The following is a 23,643-nucleotide window of genomic DNA, read 5'->3' on the forward strand; positions in this document are numbered from 1 at the left end:
AAACCGAAACCAGACCGAAAGTAAGAAAATTGACTTTCAGCCGAAACCGAAAGTATGCCGAAAGAGGCCATTTGACAACTTTCGGTGCCGAAACCGAATTTCGGTCGGACTCTACCCCACCCCTCTGTTCTTCGCACCTGATTGGTTCACAAGTTCTGACATCACATTTACCCCCTCCATTTAAGGTCGCAACACAATTCTTGCTGTCACCTGATGAGGCTGGTTATAATTACCGGTGAAACGTCATATTCGAATTGTAAATGTGGATTTCCTCTCCTCACCGGTGTGCTGAACTCATAACTTATTGGCACGTTTTGTTTACGTGACAAACTATATTAATCATGCTGTGTCGGGTGGTGGCGGGTTTAACGACATTCATATTTACGCGATCTAACTCAATCAAAAAGATATATTATGGATCATGGTGCAGGGTTAATGTGGCCACGTGTGTCCCTCAGGAAGGACAGCCCGCATCCTCTATCACCTGCAATGGCTTAATTAATGGCAGTTCAAATGAGACTACAGATTAGGTGGAGTTCGGTTGTCTAGTACTGCCACTCAGGCAGCAGATTGTAGCAAAGAAAACACCGCTTAAGAATAGGTTTTAATGTTTCGTGCAATAAAATAGGTGTTAAGATGTTCAACCACTAAATAGATACCTTTTGCAAGGCATCAAGTTTACATTAATCACACGTTCTTGTGGCAAAACATGCAAACAAACACGCTCTAATAATATACGCATTGTCCTTGAAACTGATTGGCCTACACCAGAGACAGCCTTATTCATGGCCGTGTCTCACCACCAGTGTCAGCAGACCAGAGAACATGAAAAGGCGAACAGTACGAAGGCAATTCAAGTGAAGAGGAGATTTTAGATGGTTAGGCAGGATCTTTATTTGCAAGGCAACTCACACCATACTCCCACTCATCATCGTAAACCAAACCCTCCAAATGCTCTCCCTTATAGAGTTCGTCTTCCCCCCTTTCTTAACACTCATTCCCTTCTTGGGCTTTTCGCCCTTGTTAACCCTCCCAGGGTTTCCCCCCCTTGCCAATCCTTCTCGGGTTTTCCCCACTGCTAACCCTTCTGGGGCCAATCCGATCAGACTTCCTCCACTCAATAATTGGATTGCGTGTCGAACACGGCAGCCCTCCCGTGACCCGTAACCCGTGGTTGTGTGATGTTTGTGTGTGAGTATGTCCCGAACATCCTCTACGCAAGCATCAGAACACTTATAGCTCGAGTGATTAATTCAGACTTCATTCCTTGCAAAAGAGATATATATTTGGTGTTTGAACATGTTAACACCTCCTGTTTTTTTCCAGAAAGGATAAAACCTATTCTTATTTTTCATCTTTTTTGATTCTGGCTAAAAAGGTCCCGTAGATAAATCACGGCTTCTCTACATTTTCAAGCTAAACGCTTGATGCATTGCGAAATGCACATTAATACTTTTGTTGTAGAAAACATTGAATAGGCTACGTCCAGAGACTGATGCTGTGGAGAAGAGTTGGTGAGGTATTGATGGGACACGGCTAGCGTTGTACGACCCCAAACGTGCTGGCGACTGAAGTGCACACACCTCAGCTGATCTCAACCTCACGCTAGAATAGAGTATCAGAGCTCCCTCTACCGGACCCTTTAGCAAATAGCAATACAATGATCCCCCGCATAGCCTAACAGACTGTTGGTGCAAGTGTTCTTCGCTCGCAGCTATGAAAGCCGGCACTGTGGCACACGAGGGAGTGGATGGTGAAAAAGCTATACCAACTGGCAAGCATAACATTTTCAGGAAACACGAATCGATTGTTTTGTTGATTCATTGGACCTGTGTAGTGACGCCAACACACGTGGTGACTCCTTAAGAGCCTTTTATTCAGACACAGCACGAACGATGGCCAGGCTTGGTTCATGAGACGAGCTCCGTGTTCTTTCCAACGTTCCCTCTCCTTGTGCTGCCTCCTTTTATACCTCCCAAGCCCCCCTCTCTGGAAGCTTCAACCACCCCACTCCCTTTGGCCAATCCTGACCCTTCCCCACCAAAGGTTCTCAACTGTTCTTCTGCAGTCTACCCTTGCTTCCCGCCTTTTGACCTATCAAATCTTTCCTCCAATCCCTTTCAATTTTTCCTCCCGACCAATCACTGTGAAGGCATCTAAGCACCAATGGGAGGCCTTGGACTACTTTCTGATTGTTTGTCTGACCGTACGCTTGTGTCAGGAAAGTGGTCTGTTATCTCGGTCATTACATATGAATAAAACATCCGGAGCACATCAGTGGCATAGATGCCAATACAAATGTTTTATTTTTATTTAAAAAGCCGAATATCGGGGATCTACAATCCAACCCTGCACCGTCCTCCATCACTCGCCACTCGACTCGGAACTGGCCAAGCCCAGGACCTATGTCATGTATTGTTCAGTTAAAAATAATGAAAAATATTTACATTTACAAGATGCATTTAATCTGTATACATATCCCAATTTGGCTATGTATGAAAAGGAGGAAATAAAAACAAAATTAGGCATGGAGGCCAGTTTGAAGAAGTGAGTTTTCAATACAGACTCAAATACAGCTGATCACCGATAATTACATGTCTGTGTGTGTATGTGTGTTACGGGGAGTAATTACAGGGGTGAATATTAACATAGGGGAGTTATGAGAAGAAGGGAACCATCTGGGAAGATCTAGAGAGGTCGAGAATGGGATTGTGGCCAAGGGCGGAGTGAGGGCCACGCCTTGGATAAAAAGGGGAGATAGGCGAGGTTCGGGGCTGCCGTGGGATCGGGGTCGACTGTCTTCACGCCGTCGCTGTCTTCGCATCGTCGCTGTCTTTGCGTCATCACTTTCGTCGCTTTCGTCGCGTCTATGCTGTCTTCGCCTCGTCGCCACTTGCGTGTCATCTCTGACCAAGTAATCCGCGTGAAGCGAAATAAAGTAACCCTCTACAGTTCGTGTTGTCCGAGAGTCATTAAAGCTGTAACTCGCGCTGTGCTGGTCTACCTGCATCTCAAACTGCTTACAAGTGATGCTCGCATAGTTCTGCTTGAGATGTTTAGCAAATTTGAGTACATTTTATTTTCATGATATGGGCAATAAATTGGAGAGCCAGAATAAACCCACCGCGTATACAAGGAGATCCATGCCCAAAGTCCACACGTATAAGCCTAGATTTAAAACGCATTTCTTTAGAACTGCTTTTCGTGTTTTTATTTTATTGTCCTTCCCCCGTACCTCACTTTGGACGACTTAAAGATAGAACCATCACCGAACATGATCCTATTGTATGCACCAACTCCACCTCCAAAGTGCTTATTACGTGGGCACGTCACAATTCTCGAATAAATTAAACTCCTAATTAACTCGTGTACATTGGTTTTAACCGTGTTGTTTTAGTGCAATGTGCTGAAAGTGCTCAGTCTCATACATTCTCGTATGTGGGATGGTGTAATTTATCATAAGTTTTCTCTGTGGACGGCTTCAGAGGCTGTGAAATGAAAAGGAAAGATAATTGCATTTTTGTTGATTAATTTGAGTTCATCGCTACAGGTATAATGTACAATTTCGTACTAAAATCAAGTTCCATTTTCTCCCAGCTCAAATGTGGGTGGCATGGTACTACTCTTCTCCATTGGTTTGTCCTGAAGCATGGCTATTCTTCCCCACAAAAGCAAAGTTTGTGGGGAATAATATAAATTTTCTATACTTTTTAGGCATGAGCAATTAAAAAATAACACTTACTACTAGGGACAAAAATCGTGTTACATAGTGTATTCACTGGGCAAAGACCCCGAGGCCGGCCCAGGACACTCTGGCGAGATGTCGCTCGGCTGGCCTGGGAACACCTGGGAATTATCCAGGAAGAGCTAGATGCTGTTTATAGTAGTGTATATTAGTGTATAGTGTAGTAGTGTTTTGTAATGTGTAGTCGTGTATGTTAGTGTATAGTGTCGTAGTGTATAGTAATGTATAGTAGTGTATAGTGGAGTAGTGTATGGTGATGTATAGTAGTGTAGTGTATAGTATTGTATAGTGTAGTGTATAGTGTAGTAGTGTATAGTAATGTAGTGCTCGAATCTGTCGCCAGGGAAATGGAGGTCTGGACCAACCTTACTTAACACGCTGCCTACGGGACCCTCACCAGGACAAACGGATTGAGACACGAATGAACGAAAGAATATTCAACGAAGGCATCCTTACTTAGCGTGAGGCTTACCTGGTAGTGAACGCCCTCTTGGTTTTGTGGGTTCTGCAATGGCGTAGGTATTAGGTGGCAAAACGCACACAATTAGATGTTGAATGTCGGTACAAATTACTCAAATGTTACGAGTGGATTATTATTTTCTCCGTGTGTGTCTGTGCCGGTGGTGCAAATGGTTTGCAGCACTGTAATCTGTTTGGCCATGGTTCAATTGTTCGCGGTGAAATCTGAAACTGTCCTGGACCTCCCCTAGGTCAACGCTGCCATTAAATAAATGAGTGCATATTTCTATTTTACCACTGGGGAGCTGATTGTGGTGCTAATCACCACTTGCACCTCATCCCAAATAGATGCTCACTTTACAGTTCTCTCCATGGCAGTCTATGATTACTAAACAGGGCATTTTTATGCATGCATAAGGACAAAGATTCCCCCGTGTGGGCTTCACAGATTGTTGTAGCAAGTGCTGTTAGCGAGCAGCACCTATGAAGGCCAGCACAGCACACGAGCGGATGGGTGGCCAGCACCAGGTACTCATTTGACGCTGAGTAAACATAGAGGAGGCCAAGGACTGGTACAGATAATCGTTACCGGTGTTAGCCGCGAGCGGAGATCGGATGGTCGGGTTCATAGAGTAGCGCGCTAACCGCCACACTATAGGAGTGTGTTCAGTAGATGGCCGCCGATAATTTTAAATCGCGGTTAATCCAAAAAATATATACAATTTTCGGCGGATCTCAATGCTAAAATCCACTAATATAGGTAAAGTTAAGAAAATACTCTTTAATTTAAGAAGGAATATCGACCCGATCGATGCGCGTGCTCAGTAATAACACTTTGCTGCTCCCACCCAGCAGAAGACTTGACCCACTAAGTGACATCAGAACCACGCCTATCAACATCAATCAAACTCCACCCACTGTTGTAAAGATATGCAACGACTGTAGTGTTGGTGTGATTACATGAATTTAGGATTACTCAGAGCAGATACTTTTGTTCAGTCTAAGCATGTGAAATGTAATAAACATTTCCAAGAATGGCAATGTTTAACTTGTTTTTAGATTATTAATGTAGGTATTAATGGAAAATCCACACGTTAATTTACGTCAAAATCTCAGGGGCGTGGTTAATCCGCAAATCAGATAAACCACACGCGAATAATCGAGTCTACTGTATGTACGAATACACACACATGGATATCACATTGCTCAGACACTGTTCATGGCCGAGGCAGGTAGTAAGTTTAGCTTATAAATTCACCCACCGATTCAGTAGAATTCAGGTTGTTCTCATACAGATGTTCTCTGTGGTTGTTCCTAAAAATAGTTGATATATTTTTTTCGAAGATTAATGCACAAAAAAGGAAAACCTTTAAGTAATTGATCATTAGTTATCCGGCTTCCAACATTATCAGGTGGTCCCTGGGCCGATCCGGCGAACCCGGCAAAACCGCTCCAAAGGCTGGAACCAGTCTGGCCATCAGCACCGTGTGCATGACAAAAATGTAGTTTGCTTGATTTCAGTGTCAAATATAAAATATGGTACATTATACACTACATACCACTTCAACAATTAAAATGCTGTAGGTTAAACAAATTATCTAAGCAAAGCGCCCACGCTTCGCTTCTTTGTGAGCCCTCAAAATTTGGAACTCTCCCTTGCTCGAAGAAACTGCTCCTAATCGCTGAGATTATTTCCAATTTAGATATAGAAAACTATAACAAGGTGGAATGGGGGGTGGGGAAATGCCAACCCCCCCCCCCCCCCGCGCCAAACTGGACACATTTATACATTTATTTTCAGTAGTTTACAATTAAGATTTTTTTAAAAAAATTACATGTAGCCACAATTCCTAATGTGGGGGACAAAGCGAAACCCTGTCCACCTCTCCCCCTAAATATAAAAGTCAAACTCCGTCTATGCTAAAAACCTACTCACTTCGCCATACGTTAAGATAAACTTAGAGATTGTTTTTATTTGTACTGCACTCAGAAGCCCCTTTCTGTTGGATCTACTGTGCCTCTTAAAAAAGAAAACGTAAAATAAAAAAAGAATAATAACAATAATAGATCAGAGTAAACCCATAACAGGATTTCTCCACAACTCTGACTGTTCTCTGATGATGCTGGTTGTTGTTGTAATTACCAGCAAAACGGTACACGAATTGTATTTGTAGTGGGTTTATTCTCTAACACACAACCGATTAGTGCCGAACTAGTAACGAATTGGCATGTTTTGTTTACGTGACAAACCTTACCTAATTGTCTGTGTCGTTGGTGGCGGGTTTAACGACACATTTATAGTTATGCTAAATATAACCCTAAAAAAACCTCTATCATAGATAAAAGTCTGATATTTCAATCGACATAACACTGTTTGGAATCCTTGTACATACCAGTTGGAAGTGGTTTTTGCATGCGCATTGTAGAATTCGGCACTGCCAGGGGGTGGCTGTTGTGACTCCAGATTGTGGGATGGGAATTTCCCGTCGATGTATTCGTACTGATGATGGTCGTCCTGCTGCTGATGTTGCTGCTGCTGCTGAGACTAGGCATGGGGGGTGGGGTTAGAAGGGTCAGCATTAAAAGGAAAACATAGTTTAAAATTTTTACAATTCTTTCCCAAACGATGTTTATTCAAATTTTGATTTAAAGCTTTCGTGACTGCAGTAATTCATATTCTTAGTTTTTTCGGTAAAGTCACGTTGAAGAGAAACAACAAAATAACAAAATATATATAAAACAATAAAAATTGTTGTTTCTCTTCAACGTGACTTTACCGAAAAAACTAAGAAGATGTTTATTCACTTCGATGCGATGGATGAAATCTGCTTTTGTACAATAAACATTTGTTGTACCTATCTATAACTGTTCAACCCGAGCTTATTGATACTTTGATATTGGCATTCCTTCGTGCCATTTCGCATTTTTGTGTTCTCTGGCCTAACACTGGTGAGACGACACCATGAAGGAGTCCATCTCTGGCGTAGGCCAATCATTTGATCCCATTAATCTCCTCTAAGACGGTCACCAACCGTACGCCCAAAAAAATCCATTCAGTCTTCCCTGACAACCAATCAGATTTGAGCGTTCTCCACCTTCAAATTCCATTGGGCATGCTCTAAGTCAGCTCCTCCCCCCTCTGACATTTCCTCTCCAATGGGAGTTTAGCATTTGCGTTGGTGAGATGTTAACTACCTCGCCAGGTATACAGGAGGTCATGGGTTTGATATGGATCCTGACACCTACTGTGTATTTGGAGTTTGCATGGATTTTTCTCCGAGTTCTCTGCTTTTTCCCTCCACAGTCATAAAAGTGCGTTTAGAATATTTGGCTGCTATAATTTACGCAATCATGATAAGTCACTTCTTTGAGCTGAAAAAAGCTAAAAAGCTCAGTGGGCCTTACCTGGTAATATAAAAATTTTAGTTAGTTTACAGTCGAGTGTGCTATTTGAACTCATACGGAGCTGTTAAATTGGATAAGTAGATGCCTATTTATTTATTCCTGAATAGGATTTTCTTTTCGGCAACCCTCAAACCTTACAAATGTTAAGCAACTATAGGAAAGGAAAAGTTTATGATGATGAAGGTGGTGGTGTGCGTTTGAGTTATGCTCGTCAAGTATACTGATTGAATGTCACCAGAACATATTTGCAGGTACTTATTCATGTATGTATGTTGAACTTCTTTCGCACCATACATAGCCAACCATGCTAATCGGAGTTTCGAGGGAAGGACAACAAAGTGCATGGAAAAATAAGTCCCAAAGAAATGAGTTTGTCAATCTAGATTATTTACAGGTGTCATAGCTCCCAGTGGCTTCCTAATCTCAGTTCATGGTGTTCGTGCATCACAGCCCCAACCTATTTCCCAACAGTTTATGGATGATGTTCGTGCCGGTTTTATCTTGTTGTTCCACTGCTTAATGTGTCTCCTGAAAGTGAGAATGATCGAGCACCACACCAAGGTATATTGGGAGTGCATCACGGGGGATGATCTTAGCACAAAACTCGATCTTCAGTGTACCATTTGCCTCCGCGTTGCTGAGATGGAATGCTGAGGATGGTGTCCTGTTTGGTTTTGGCTTAAGTTGCCAGGAATATAAATAATCTTCCAATTTCTTTAGGTCAGTGTTCAAGATATCTTGAATGGCTTTGCTTGGCTAGCCAGTTCTAGATCATCAGCGTAAATGAACTTGCTGCTTAATGTGACCGGCATGTCGTTGGTGTATAAAAAAGAGAGAGTGGCCTGTAGTTGTGCGGGTCATCATCAGGTTTTCCTTGATTAAGTAGAACAATGACTTTTGCTTTTCTCCAAAGTCTTGGTAGCCTGCTGGTGGCGATTATTTTTTTTTTAAGTTTCACCGGCCAGGTTCTTCATTTGCTGCTGAGATATTTTAGGAATTCCGGGTAAATACCATCTTTTCCTGTGGCTTTACCCGCCGCTAGTGCGGCATCTATTTCTTCTGGAAGTACAGCTGCAGACACTGGAGAGTTTTGGTCACTGGTGGAGAGTATATCTGTTGTGGCTTGTTTTACAGCGCATTCTTGTATTTGACTTTCGATTGTTTTTGCATTGTCGAGAAGCGCACAGCTATCCCATTAGCTGTTTCCTTAGGAGTCCAGGTGGCGCTCCGAGCTTCCACAGTAACCCTCATTCTCTGCGGCTGGAGTGCGTGAAGTCAAAAGACTTCATTAACGCTGCCCACTTTGCTCGTCTGGCAGAATCTAGCCACTCCAGAAGGACTGTTACAATCTCTGGGTCACTCGCACTTTGATGTTCTCGGAGAAGGTTTCCACTTTCCGCAGTCCATCCGGTAGTGTAGGACCTCCAATATCCCTGCGGAATCGCATCTCTGGCGGCTTTCTTCACGAGCATGATGAACTGCTCAAAACTTTCAGGGTTAGTAAGATGTGGTGGATATAATTTTCCACAGCAGCCATAAAACCAGGCCATTTTGCCAATCCGAAGTTCCAGCAGAGTCTTAGTGTGATTGGTTATTACTCGGATTTCGTCGCCAACATGGATGATCACGGACTTGTGCTGGCTGTGTGGGAACCAAGGCAGAACTTTGCACGTGGTGGGCAAAGGCTAAGCCATTCTTAATCTGTAGTAACAAAGCACAGGTCTGAGTTGTATTCCATTGAGTAGAGTGGAATTTGCCTTGTTGCTTGGCGTCAAAAACGAGGACGGAGCGACGATGAGTTGTATGCCTTATGGTGTCATCTGGTCCAACACCAGTGGAGACTAGGCTATAAGAAAAGCCGTCTCGGGTGTGGACCAATCAAATTCAAGGACAGTGCATATCATTATCAGAGTTGTTTCTTTTTATTTGCATTTTTGACTGCTTGTGTTGTGGTTATTGCAAACATGATCCCTTGTATAAAGGTGTCAGTTTTTTTCGTGCCAGCTAAAAGGGTAAAAACCTATTACAACAATAAAATTCTCACGACGTTTCGACTGCAACACAAGCAATCTATGTGAATTTACCGAAAGAACCAAGAATATGAATCCCTGCAGTCACGAAAGCTTTAAATCAAAATTTAGTTTCATAGTCTTGAATTTCCAGCAGGGCTGTAAAAAAGGGCGGCGAGCATCGCGACACTTCGACTCTCCTTTTGCAGCGGCTGAGAATTGCTGCAGCTGGGAATCACTCCGGTTGTTAATCGCTGCAGCTGGGATTCAGTCCGGGTGGGAATCGCCGTGACTGGGAATCACTCCGGCTCATCGTCGTTTGTGTCGAGCATGGACGCCGCTTACCGGTCGGTGTGTGGAACTTTCTGAAGCGTCTCTGCCATGTCGTCTCTTGCTCCTGCAGACAAACGTTAGACATTGATAACAACAAAATCCCGAGCCGTGCTGTCCACGGTGAATCTTGGCGGCGCACGGTTTCGTCACGGTTAATACACCTACACCTGCCTCGGTATGTAAAAAAGGGCCGCTGCTGGATTCGAACCGTGCAACCTCTGCAACAGCAGGGGGCGAATGCGCTACCCGCTGGGACACATTGCCGCCCATAGCACCATTGATGGCTGTGCAGCAATGGCTGTAGAGGTCAACATTGATGTATCTTCTGATATTGTAAACTCTTCTTCCCATGAAAAGTCTACGTTTGTTTTTGTTTACTTTAGGAACCTTTTTGACCTGAATACCAGGAGGTCGTGGATTCAATCCCGACCCTGAAACCTGCTGTATATTTGGAGTTTGCGGTGTCTCTCTCCCAGTGGTCACGTGCATTTTTTCTGGGACCTGTGTTTTTTTCCCCTCTTTATTTAGAATCAACATCACGCGTTTAGCATATTTAGCTGCTGTCCACATAACATGCCACTTTATTTGTGATAGCCAGGTTGCTTCTGAAAAACTACTATATAGCTTATTGGGCCTTACCTGGTAAAATACAATAAATAGGTGACAACACTGCTCTGGCGACCATCCTGTATTTTTTGCTACATTCTGCTTCAAGCAGTTGGCAACACTGGTCCAACCAACCCTCTTGTCCATGAGCAGGAACACACTCATCACCTTGATCTAAATCAATCATTGGGAACTCACGTTGCTTGAATCCCCTTCTTCTTCAAGCAGAAGAAGAAAACGGATCCAGCCACTGCAGCCAAAACCAAAAGTGGCACAATGACGGCGACAGCTATGACCCAGGGCTCTATACCGCCGCCACCACCACCATTATCACCACCACCTACAAAAGACAAACACATCTGCGGGTCATTTTTAATCTTACATAGATGTTAAATTGGGTAACAGTACAGCCATGCAATTTGCTCACCCACGCCACTGCTGGTGGAAGCGTCTCCCCCCTCCTTTTGAGAGCCCCTCCTGATGGGTATGTTGGCTTACTTTTCTGCGCCAGTGAGACGTCTTGGTGGAAAGGTGGGGAGTACCCACACTTTACCTCACCGCACGTGACGTTGCCAAGCGAATGCCCACTGACACTGCCCCTAAACTTTACCCCGGATACGCCCCTTCATAATAAGGCATTATGTAATCCAGCTATAACCTTAATTACCCTGACAGGCCAGCAGGTGTCACCCTGTCATTACACGTGTAGAGGAGTGAAATACGCGGAGTGCACAGTTAACTGAGGGCAACTGAGGGCAAACAGGTGCGCGTGTGCAACATGGAGTTGCACGGACAAACCGCCAGTTGTTAAGGGGTGAAGCAGGTGCAAACGGGGTCGACTGGTTGTGCACGTTGAGACTGGAGGTGTTGCCAGGGAGACGGGAGTTAAGGGTTGATTGATGGGCCGACAGGCGCCGGCCTGACAAGAGTTAAAGAGACGCTGCTGAGTGCAGCATGAGTGACGTGGAAGGTAGACAAGAGTGGGGAGAAGTTAAACATAAGTGACGGGATAGATAGTTATAGGATTGCCTACAACTGGTGCAAGAATATGTGAATAAAGTGTAAGCAGGTGACTTGTTACAACGTGTCGGTGTGAGTAACACACTACACATGTATAAAATATATGTCTGCCTGATGCAAAACCACCAGTTCAAAATAACTGCAGCCATTTTGTCAGAGACCAAGCTTTTGAGAGTACACGCAACCAGAGCTTTGTGTGTGTTTGTTTTGTTAAATCTATTTGCTTTTCTGGCCTGCCCAAATGTTTTTAATGTGTTCTCATGATTTACAGACTTCACACCAAAGGAAAAACAAACCTATGAGGGGCCGGTGGGATGTCAACAAAGGAAAGCAGCTGCTGATGTATCTGCGCTGATACCTGGTGTTGTGGCTGCCATGGGCATAGTGGATATAGTTGTTGTAGTAGCGGTGGTTGTAGCAGCCGTAGTTGTACCTGACCGGATGGTAATGATAACCACCGCCTCGCCCCAGCCCACAGAGTTATTGGCCCAGCAGGAGAACGACCCAGAGTCTGACTCCACTAGCGGCCGCTCAAAGGACAGGGAGTTGCCGCTCACAACCGTCCCGTTGGGCAGGGAGCCGTCTTGCCTAAGAGCAACCACACCACAACACGGGGAGCACGACACGTGGTCATTATCGTGTGATTACACTGCTGCAAAAACTGCGAAGAGAAATGTAATTAGATGTACAGTATGTATGTTGAACTTCTTTTGGACCATATAGGTAGCCAACCGTGGTAATCTGAGGTGCGGGGAAAAGAGAACAAACTAAACACAAGCAGTTCTAAAGAAATTAGTTTTCAATCTAGCAGTATGGCAAAACATGTTGCATAACAGCCACGGAATAGGGAGTGGAAGAACTACATCTAGTCACTGTTTGAGAAAGGGCTGTAACAATGGCAAATACAGTCGCCTCGCGTTTTATGCGCGTTTATGTAACGCGATTGTGAAATAGCGCGTTTGATTAATTTACACTTAATTTAGTTTTTCGCGCACTATCATTGAAATGACGTGCTCTACCGCGTTGGCCATGGTGTACGGGACACGCTTGCGAGCTCATCGTTAGTCAGGCAGCAAAGTTCAGTAGCAATGCTGCCTGAAGTGCAGCAGTATGACAACAACCACAAGCGTGGGAAGCGGCATCAGCATCTCATTCTCGTGTGCTATTTTGAAGATCTTGTCGACGTGAACTTTTCCTGGTGCACACATTCGATCACGCCATCATCTCCATTACCCCCCTCTCTCTCTCCAGTAATCCCACCAATTCTCTCCACTCCTCCCCTCCACAAGCCCCAGTTACGCCGCCACATTCAAACATCTCACTACGTGTACAAATATTTTTGTTTAACTTTATTTTTTTTTTAAATAGGATGTCATTATCTGTAATACATGTATGGTAGTATTGCAAATATAATGTATGGTAACCAGTGAAATATGTGGATGTGAGAATGAGGTTCTATAGTCTGCTCTATCCTTAACTCCAACCGAGTTACACGCTATAAAACAAGAGGTAGCTGTATTGACAGTTTCTTGTGGTCCCTTACCTGTCCCAAAGGTAGTGCATGATGTTTGGGTTCGCGTCTGCTTCACAAGTCAACGAAGCTGCTTCCTTATCCACGTACCAATCGCCGTCGTAGCCAGCGATGCTCACACTTGGTTTGTCTGCGAATGGGGGCACATGCACAAGTTCCTACATATTGCGCGAGTCGAATTCACGTGCAAACTTCAGTTATAAAAGTGGTGGAGAATCACTTGAGGGGTATTCAGGACAAAAACAAGAAACCAATTTTGATTCACTCTTATCAGAGGCAACTGTAGATTTCACAGAAACTTAGCCAGGGGGTTATCCACTGCTACAGGACGTTACATCATTACTCCAATGTATCCGCGTTTTTTTTCTTCAGCAAATACCTCACGTCTCAAAGATCTGGGGCAGGGGGCAGTTACAGTGCAGCGCGCTAATCACAGTGTTACCCCCCCAACATTATGATGCTCATTGTTACTCTTGCATGATGTACGTATGTATGTTGAACTTCTTTCTCACCGTACATAGCCAACCGTGCTAATCTGAGATGTGGAGGAAACGTCAACAGCCTAAACACAAACATCTATTCGAAATAAATTCGTTTTATATCTATAATAACAAAGTGGAATGTCTCGAATGGACTCAGGGCTGCCAATGGATATGACCACCAATCTAAGCATATTTAAACAATCGCGACAACCAGACTTTCTGACTCATTGATTTATCATGCCCACCACTCACAGTGGATGTCGAGGGTGGTCGAGAGCTCCACTAGAGGTGGCTTCAGCGCCGGGTGCTCCACCCTGCAGGTGAGGGTCCGCCCCTGGCTCTCTTTCGTGGGCTCCATTCGGTACTCGCTCCTCACAGTCACCTTGCCATCAGTCTCCATCTCTGTGGTCTCGGTGGAGCTGCCCTGATGGAGGCCACTCCAGGTGATGGAGGCTGCGGGTTGTCCTTCCTGCGCAACGCACGTGGCCACGGTCACCAGCCCCATGCCATCGACCAACTGGGATGGGTTCAACTCCAGGGAGACATTCGGTGGAACTGGGGCACAGAGACACAGGGACACAGTAAGATGGAGGCAGAGAGACAGAGACACAGAGATGGTTAAATGACAGTTAAGTGCTACTCTACTGTGTGGAGCAGAGGTCACTTAAAAAGATCTCGGAGGTAGCTCTGTGTTATGTGGACTGTTCACTAAGAAGGTACACAATAACTGTGGGAGATACAAACTGATTCTTATACAGTGAGGGAAAAAAATATTTGATCCCCTGCTGATTTTGTACGTTTGCCCACTGACAAAGAAATGATCAGTATATAATTTTAATGGTAGGTTTATTGAACAGTGAGAGACAGAATAACAACAAAAAAATCCCGAAAAAGGCATGTCAAAAATGTTATAAATTGATTTGCATTTTAATGAGGGAAATAAGTATTTGACCCCCACTTAATCAGAAAGATTTCTGGCTCCCAAGTGTCTTTTATACAGGTAACGAGCTGAGATTAGGAGCATACTATGCTCTTTGGTTCTATTCGGTAAAGTCACGTAGGTAAAAAATAAAACAACAAAAATCACGACGTTTCGGCTACAACACAAGCAGCCTTCATCAGGTGAAGAGATCAGGCTGTCTCGAGCACAGCGCTGGAGTGAAACACAGCCACTCCAGCGCTGTCCTCAAGACAGCCTGATCCCTTCACCTGATGAAGGCCGCATGTGTTGTGGCAGAAAGTCGTGATTTTTCTTGTTTTATTTTTTACCTACGTGACTTTACCGAATAGAACCAAAGAGTATGGATCCTTGCAGTCACGAAAGCTTTAAATCTAGAATTAGGAGCATACTCTTAAAGGGAGTGCTCCTAATCTCAGCTTGTTACCTGTATAAAAGACACCTGTCCACAGAAGCAATCAATCAGATTCCAAACTCTCCACCATGGCCAAGACCAAAGAGCTCTCCAAGGATGTCAGGGACAAGATTGTAGACCTACACAAGGCTGGAATGGGCTACAATGCCATTGCCAAGCAGCTTTGTGAGAAGGTGACAACAGTTGGTGCGATTATTCGCAAATGGAAGAAACATAAAAGAACTGTCAATCTCCCTCGGCCTGGGGCTCCATGCAAGATCTCACCTCGTGGAGTTGCAGTGATCATGAGAACGGTGAGGAATAAGCCCAGAACTACACGGGAGGATCTTGTCAATGATCTCAAGGCAGCTGGGACCATAGTCACCAAGAAAACAATTGGTAACACACTACGCCGTGAAGGACTGAAATCCTGCAGCGCTCGCAAGGTCCCCCTGCTCAAGAAAGCACATATACATGCCCGTCTGAAGTTTGCCAATGAACATCTGAATGATTCAGAGGACAACTGGGTGAAAGTGTTTGGTCAGATGAGACCAAAATGGAGCTCTTTTGCATCAACTCAACTCGCCGTGTTTGGAGGAGGAGGAATGCTGCCTATGACCCCAAGAACACCATCCCCACCGTCAAACATGGAGGTGGAAACATGCTTTGGGGGTGTTTATCTGCTAAGGGGACAGGACAACTTCACCGCATCAAAGGGACGATGGACGGGGCCATATACCGTCAAATTTTGGGTGAGAATCTCCTTCCCTCAGCCAGGGCATTGAAAATGGGTCGTGGATGGGTATTCCAGCATGACAATGACCCAAAACACACGGCCAAGGCAACAAAGGAGTGGCTCAAAAAGAAGCACATTAAGGTCCTGGAGTGGCCTAGCCAGTCTCCAGACCTTAATCCCATAGAAAATCTGTGGAGGGAGCTGAAGGTTCCAGTTGTCAAACGTCAGCCTCGAAACCTTAATGACTTGGAGAAGATCTGCAAAGAAGAGTGGGACAAAATCCCTCCTGAGATGTGTGCAAACCTGGTGGCCAACTACAAGAAACGTCTGACCTCTGTGATTGCCAACAAGGGTTTTGCCACCAAGTTCTGAGTCATGTTTTGCAGGGGGGTCAAATACTTATTTCCCTCATTAAAATTCAAATCAATTTATAAAATTTCTGACATGCGTTTTTCTGGATTTTTGTTGTTGTTATTCTGTCTCTCACTGTTCAAATAAACCTACCATTAAAATTTTAGACTGATAATTTCTTTGTCAGTGGGCAAACGTACAAAATCAGCAGGGGATCAAATACTTTTTTCCCTCACTGTAACTATATAATGGATCACCTTAGCGAGAGATGCCACGCCCCAACGGTACAGAAAGCCTGACGGACAGATGGATTACTGAATCTATCTGTATGGAACTTCGAGCATTATCCCCTCGTATGTGTGGGTATTCCTCGGGTACTCCGGCTTCATCCCACACAACTCCAAACACTCACTTCAAGAATTGGCCAAACATCCCTGCACAGGACCCTCCCTAAACAGATATCTAAGAATCAGAGACTCATATTATTGGTTCTTTCGGTAAAGTCACGTAGAAGGGAAACAATAAAATAATAAAAATATAAAACAATACAATTCTCACGATGTTTCGACTGCAACACAAGCAATCATCATCAGGTGTGAAAACCACAGCAAGAAATTTTGAAAAAAGTGGCGGTTTTTTTTACGTTAGCAACACGGAGAGCGATTTGACAGTTTGTTCAGATGGACGAGTCCATCTATGTTCGGAAAAGAGGAGGGGGGAGACGAAAATAATGGATGCGGTCTGAAAGCCACCGTAAGCGTGAACAAGCAATTAAGACCAGAAATGGTTGATCAAATCCTTCCAATGATTGCTAAGCCAGAATACATCTTCTCGGTTGAAATTGTCTCTGTGTTTGTATATGTGGATAGCCTCATGAACGAATCTCTCATGGTAGCCAGATGGCTTGCAAAGAATCTGTGTCTTGGAGAAGTCAATGTCATGTGAGTCTACTGAATTATACAGTGATCTGCCACGGCCGAGGTGTTGGTCCTACCGTGTTTTAGGTCTGCTTTGTGTTCACGAATACGGTCCGAAACATGTCGTTTGGTTTCTCCAATGTAACTACTACCACAGAGGCAACTTAGTTTGTAGAAGCCAGGGTACTGTATGTCCGGAATCAAATCTTTTACAGACAGAACCAGATCACGGATTTTATGTAATGTGTTGAATTGAACCTGGATTTTGTGTTTATTCAAGCTTTTGGAAATATGTTTTGTGATCCCCGCAATGTAGGGTAAAGTGATGGTTTTGAAAGGCTCCTCTTCGTTAATGGCAGTTCAAATTAGACTACAGATTAGGTGGAGTTCAGTTCCTTAGTACTGCCATTCAAACAGTGGAAGATTGTAGCGAAGAAAACAGTTTAAATAAGGAATATAAAAAAATACGCATTTATGAAATGTACTAGTAATGGCAGAATTCCACGACTCCAAGAAGTGGCCCCGAAGCTTGCCATAACGTAAGGGACCAAGGCCAATTACAGCCAACGTCAGTTGAGCGTGCACAATTAGACCCAAGCCAAAACATAACGTATAAAAAAGAATGTTTAAAAATATACACGATTTTTTTATGATAGAATATAGTATTGTCATCAGCATGACATAAGTACACCAATATTGCAGTCAATACCGCATTGGGAAGTGAAAAAATAGGTTTTACCATTTTTGGCAATACAATAGGTGATAAGATGTTCAAAACCAAATAGATACCTTTTGCAAGGCATCAAGTTTGGATTAACCACAGATACTTGTGGCAAAACATGCAAACAAACACGCTGTATATAATTAATGCATTGTCCTTGAAACTGATTGGCCTAAATCAGAGGCAGCCTTCTTTATGGCCTTGTTTCACCACCAGTGCTAGTAGACCAGAAAACGCCAAAAGGCGAACAGTACAAAGGCAATGCAAGTATCAGAACACTTATAACTCAGGTGGTGAATACAGACTTGATGCCTTGCAAAAGTATCTATTTGGGTTTTTATTTAAAGCTTTCGTGACTGCAGGGATTCATATTCTTGGTTCTTTTGGTAAAGTCACGTAGAAGGGAAACAATAAAATAATAAAATTTAAAACAATTAAATTCCCACGACGTTTCGACTGCAACACAAGCAATCATCATCAGGTGTGAAAACCACAACAAGAAAATTTGAAAAAAGTGGCGGTTATTTTTAACGTTAGCACCACGGAGAGAGATTTGACAGTTTGTTCAGATGGACGAGTCCATCTATGTTCGGAAAAGAGGAGGGGGGAGACGAAAAATAATGTATGCGGTCTGAAAGCCACCTTAAGAGACAATTTCAACCGAGAAGATGGATTCTGGCTTAGTAATTATTGGAAGGATTTGATAAACTATTTAGGGTCTTAATTGATTGATCACGCTTAAGGTGGCTTTTGGACCGCATCCATTATTTTTCGTCTCCCCCCTCCTCTTTTCCGAACATAGATGGACTCATATTCTTAGCTCTTTCGGTAAATGGAAACAATAAAATAATAAAATATATAAAACTAAAAAATTCTCACGACGTTTCGACCATAACACAAACGGTCATCATCAGGTGTGAAAAACCAACGGCAAGAAACATTTTAAAGAAGTGGCGGTTTGCATTTATTTATTTATCAAGATTCTGTACCATAGAGCCCAATGCATATCCGACCAGGAACATATAGGCAGTGAACTCAAGCACGTACACCAAGCTCTTAAGGCTAATGGTTACTCCGACTATACAATCCGCAAAGTTATCACTCAAACCATGAAGAAGGACGCTCTTGAGGAGCCTTTCAAAACCATAACTTTACCCTACATTGCGGGGATCACAAAAAATATCTCCAAAATCTTGAATAAACACAAGATCCAGGTCCGTTTCAACACATTACATAAAATCCGTGATCTGGTTCCGTCTGTAAAAGATGTGATTCCGGACATACAGTACCCTGGTGTCTACAAACTAAGTTGCCTCTGTGGTAGTAGTTACATTGGAGAAACCAAACGCCATGTCTCGGACCGCATGCGTGAACACAAAGCAGACCTTAAACACGGCAGGACCAACACCTCGGCCGTGGCAGATCATTGTTATAATTCAGTAGGCTCACATGACATTGACTTCTCCAAGACAGAGGTTCTTTGTAAGCCATCTAGCTACCATGAGAGATTCGTTCATGAGGCTATCCGCATATACAAGCACAGAGACAATTTCAACCGAGAAGATGGATTCTGGCGTAGCAATCATTGGAAGGATTTGATCAACCATTTCAGGTCTTAATTGATTGTTCACGCTTACGGTGGCTTTCAGACAGCATACATTAATTTTTCGTCTCCCCCCTCCTCTTTTCCGAACATAGATGGACTCGTCCTTCTAAATAAACTGCCAAATCGCTGCGCGTGGTGCTAACGTTTTTTTTATATAAATAAATACACCGTTTAAAAATAAATAAATGCGGACCTACACTTCTTTCAAATGTTTCTTGCCGTTGGTTTTTCACACCTGATGATGACCGTTTGTGTTATGGTCGAAACGTCGTGAGAATTTTTTTAATGTTTTATATATTTTATTATTTTATTGTTTCCCTTCAACCTGACTTTACCGAAAGAGCTAAGAATATGAATTACTGCAGTCACGAAAGCTTTAAATCAATAGATGGACTCGTCCATCTGAACAAACTGTCAAATCTCTCTCCGTGGTGCTAACGTTCAAAATAACCGCCACTTTTTTCAAATTTTCTTGTTGTGGTTTTCACACCTGACGATGATTGCTTGTTTTGCAGTCGAAACGTCGTGAGAATTGTATTGTTTTATATTTTTATTATTTTATTGTTTCCCTTCTACGTGACTTTACCGAAAGAACCAAGAATATATATCTATTTGAACACCTGCTGTTTTATTGCCAGAAAGGGTAAAACCTATTCTCATTTTTCATCATTTTTGATACTGTCCAAAAAGGTCTCATAGATAAAACACAGCTCCTTTGCATTTTCAAGCAAAACGCTTGATGCATGTTGAAACGCACATAAATAAATACCTTTGTTGTAGACACATTTAATAGGCTACGCGCACAGACTGATGGTGTGGAGAATATTTTGGGAACTAATGATGGATCACGCATGCGCTGCCAGCATTGTACGACCCCGAACGTGCTAGCTACTGAAGTGCACACATTTCAGCTGCTCTCCACCTCACGCTTAGAGTATCAGAGTTCCCTCTTCCGAATCCTTTAGCAAATAGCAATACAAAGACAAAGACCCCCCGTATTGCATACTTATCAAGCCCTTATCAGCGCCTAACTTATTACAGATCAATTCAGACCTGATTGGTCACCCCGTGTCCTTATAAATCTCAACGTTCATCTGTCAAAGTCCCATCACAATGGAGAAACATATACAAATTGACAAAATGTTACTTTTGCCAATATTGAAACGGCTGTACACCGTATAGACCTGAACTCAATTTCCCTGTACAAGAATACGGGTAAATCGTATGGGTTGCCAGGTATGGTCTTGCCTGAGCAGACTGTTGGGGCAAGTGCTGTTAGCTCGCACCTATGAAGGTCGGCACTGTGGCCCACGAGGTGGTGGTGGCAAACTAGCCACACCAACTGGCAAACATAACATTTACAGGAAACAAGAAGCGATTTTTTTCGTTGGTTCATTCTATACGCATAAAACATCCGGGGCACATCGGTGGCATAAATGCCGAGACTGATATTTTATGATAAAAAAACGAATATCGGGGATCTGCAATCCAACCCTGCACCGTTCTCCATCACTCGCCACCCGACTCAAACTGGCCAAGCTCAGGGAGGGACCTATGTCATGTACTGTGTTCAGTTAATAACAATAATGATAATAACAACTTACATTGCCAAGGCGCATTTAATCTGTATATATATCCAAATGTCGCCGTGTATGGAAAGGAGGAAATGAACAGAACCAGGGTGTGAAGGCCAGTTTGAAGAGGTGAGTTTTCAATAGAAACTCAAATGCAGTTGATCACCGATTATCTGGCTTCCAACATTATCCAGCGGTCCCTGGCAGATCCGGCGAAACCGCTCCCAAGGCTGTAACCCAGTCCGGCGATCAGCACCGTGTGCGTGTCAAAAGAAAGTAGCGATGCTTGATTTCAGTGTCAAATATTACATGCGGTACATTAAACACTTCATACAACTTAAACAATGGAAATGGCTGCGCGTGTATACATTTTTCTTGACGAATAACTCCGGTTATAAAACACAAAATGTACGCAGTGCGATCCTGTGAAAAGTGCGTGTAATATAGCGTTCGCAAGAGCACCAGTCTAAAAGCTGCATCAGTCCGGCTATCATCAAACACAAGTTGTTTGAACAACAGCGTAGTAGTACTACGAACATCACCCCATTACACAGAGTCTTCGAGATTGGAGTGGCAAGTACGGTACGGTAAATACAGCAACTTATTAAAGTAGGACATTTATTTTTGTCTATTTGTATGTATATTTATGCCAATTTTATATAGTAAACAAATGTAAAACACGAAAATATATGCACAAAACACCTAAAAAATATGTAGTACAAGAATGTGCAAAAATTTGGTATTTTAAATCATTATTAAAGTGATCATCCGGCGTTTTTGAGAATCCGGCGCCACCTCCCCCCCACGAATAATTAATTAACTACCAATTGCTTTTTTTTAAGTCCCACGCAGTGTGATTGACAAACGTGTTGAGCGTGCCTTTGTTCATTATTGATTGTGCACCATTGCCACCCTAGCAGCAGCATCACCAGCTAATCATTTAATCGTGCAAACATCTCGCGGACAAAGACAAACATCGCCCGTGTAGCTTTAACAGACTGTAGGGGCAAGTGCTTTCAGCAAGCACCTATGAAGGCCGTCACGGCACACGAGGGGGTGGGTGGCCAGCACCACACCCGACCGCCTTTGTCTCCCCCAGTGGCCATGATGTTTACACACCGCACCAGGTACTCATTTGAGGCTGAGTCGACCTAGGGGTCTGTAATTTACGTTCCCTCAACCGCGTGATACTCTTTCAAATAACCTTAGATATCTGAATGATCCATTATCATAATGCCCTGCTCTATCAACTGTTAGATAAATCCAGCCTCCCCCCAACGATATCGCCATAACTCAAAGTCCTGCAGTGCTCAGTTGAGCCTAACCTTTCAAAATAAAAACTAAATAATTTTTAGTTTTAGTTTATTGCCGATGCAGCAATAGCAGCATCACCAGAAAATCTGTCAAATCTTCAGAAGTCGACGTGGAAGTCACAAATGTACGATGTTGCCATTGCTCCAAATCCCTGCAATGCCACAACGGAGATTGTGCGAGATTGGAATCGGCACGTTAGCCCGATTCCTATCGCACCACCTCCATGGTAGTCATGCTTTCGAGGGCACATTTTCTCTTTCTCCTTTGCTCGTCATTCCACAAATAATTAACCTTTTTTATTTTACCAGGTAAGGCCCCACTGAGCTATGTAGCTGTCTTCTGAAGAAGCGACCTGCCTAAACACAAATGATAGCTCAACGAAGTAGCTTATCATCACGTGTAAATGTATAGCAGCCAAAAACTTTAAACGTGTGACGTTGATTCTGAATATGGAGGAAAAAAACAGAGGACCTGGATAAAAGTCCATGTGACCATGGGGAGAAATACACCGCAAACTCCAAATATACAGCAGGTGTGAGGGTCGGGATCGAACCCACGACCTCATAATAAAGGTTTTCGGGTTAGACCGCGTTATTTATAAATGTGTCGCAACCCTCCACCACCCGACACGGCCATTCAGTAAAAAAATGTGTCACGTTGACAAAGGACAATGCTCAGTTGACGACCTCCTGTATACCAAGCGAGGTAAACATCTCCTAGCTACTGTGGCAGCCCACGGTGGCGTGATAAGATCGGTCTTGTCCAGTCATGATTATTCTTCTAGTGAGACGCATGGTGACACGCCATTTAAATGTTATTGCAAGAAAAAGTTTTCTTAAATGTGCCCATATTTCCTGTTTTGTGTGGTTCCCCTTTCTCTGTCTCGATTAGGTTCCTTAATTCATTTTTCAGCGTATATCAACATTTACAAAATAAACATATATTAACTTTGGGGCGTGATGCAGTGTTCAATAAAGCTTTATAATGCAAATAATGTACATACAAAACGCGATATTTATGAGATGTATATTAAAACACAACACTCACTTGCCAGAATTTTTCCAGCAGTACTATTAAGAAGTGAGATACCACGGCAATTGTGACAATTGGAATGGTCACCCTTCTTCTTGTATATACAATCTGGGCATCTTTAAAGTTCAGGTCGCTTCTGAAAAAAAGCTACATAACTCAGTGGGTCTTACCTGGTAAAAAAAAATGTTTGTTTAGTTTAAGATATGTTGTAGACTTCAACAGGTGGGATTCTCTCTGAGTCCACATGCTTTTCCAGGTTGTGTTTTGACGCATGGCTTTATTGACCTTGGCCAGATCAAGCGTGGAGGTCTATCTCACTCGATGATGATGTTAATGATCGTAGCTTGTGGCAGGCCGTCGATAAACACTGGGCGCTACCAAAGAGGGACAGTTCAGCAGCGAGTTTAAAAGTGTTCACGCCAATGTGGGGTTGACGGCCGCTAACCAGTT

The 23,643-nt window shown here is 43.3% G+C and overlaps 1 protein-coding gene across 1 annotated transcript; it reads right to left on the reverse strand.

Moving 5' to 3' along the window:
• Positions 1-1,363: 1,363 nt before the first annotated feature.
• Positions 1,364-14,692, reverse strand: LOC116955948 (uncharacterized). Its single transcript, XM_076053665.1, has 9 exons — positions 13,843-14,692; positions 13,121-13,238; positions 12,011-12,165; positions 10,756-10,897; positions 9,964-10,015; positions 6,598-6,749; positions 5,467-5,518; positions 4,218-4,250; positions 1,364-3,488 (listed from the first exon to the last, which is right to left on the reverse strand). The coding sequence occupies exons 1-9, from the start codon at positions 14,093-14,095 to the stop codon at positions 3,423-3,425; spliced, it is 1,023 nt and encodes a 340-aa protein (XP_075909780.1). The 5' UTR covers positions 14,096-14,692; the 3' UTR covers positions 1,364-3,422.
• Positions 14,693-23,643: the final 8,951 nt, after the last annotated feature.

Source organism: Petromyzon marinus, chromosome 62, assembly GCF_048934315.1.
Source record: "Petromyzon marinus isolate PM22_M1 ecotype Great Lakes invasive population chromosome 62, UKy_Petmar_22M1.pri1.0, whole genome shotgun sequence".
NCBI classification, from domain to species: Eukaryota; Metazoa; Chordata; class Hyperoartia; order Petromyzontiformes; family Petromyzontidae; genus Petromyzon; species Petromyzon marinus.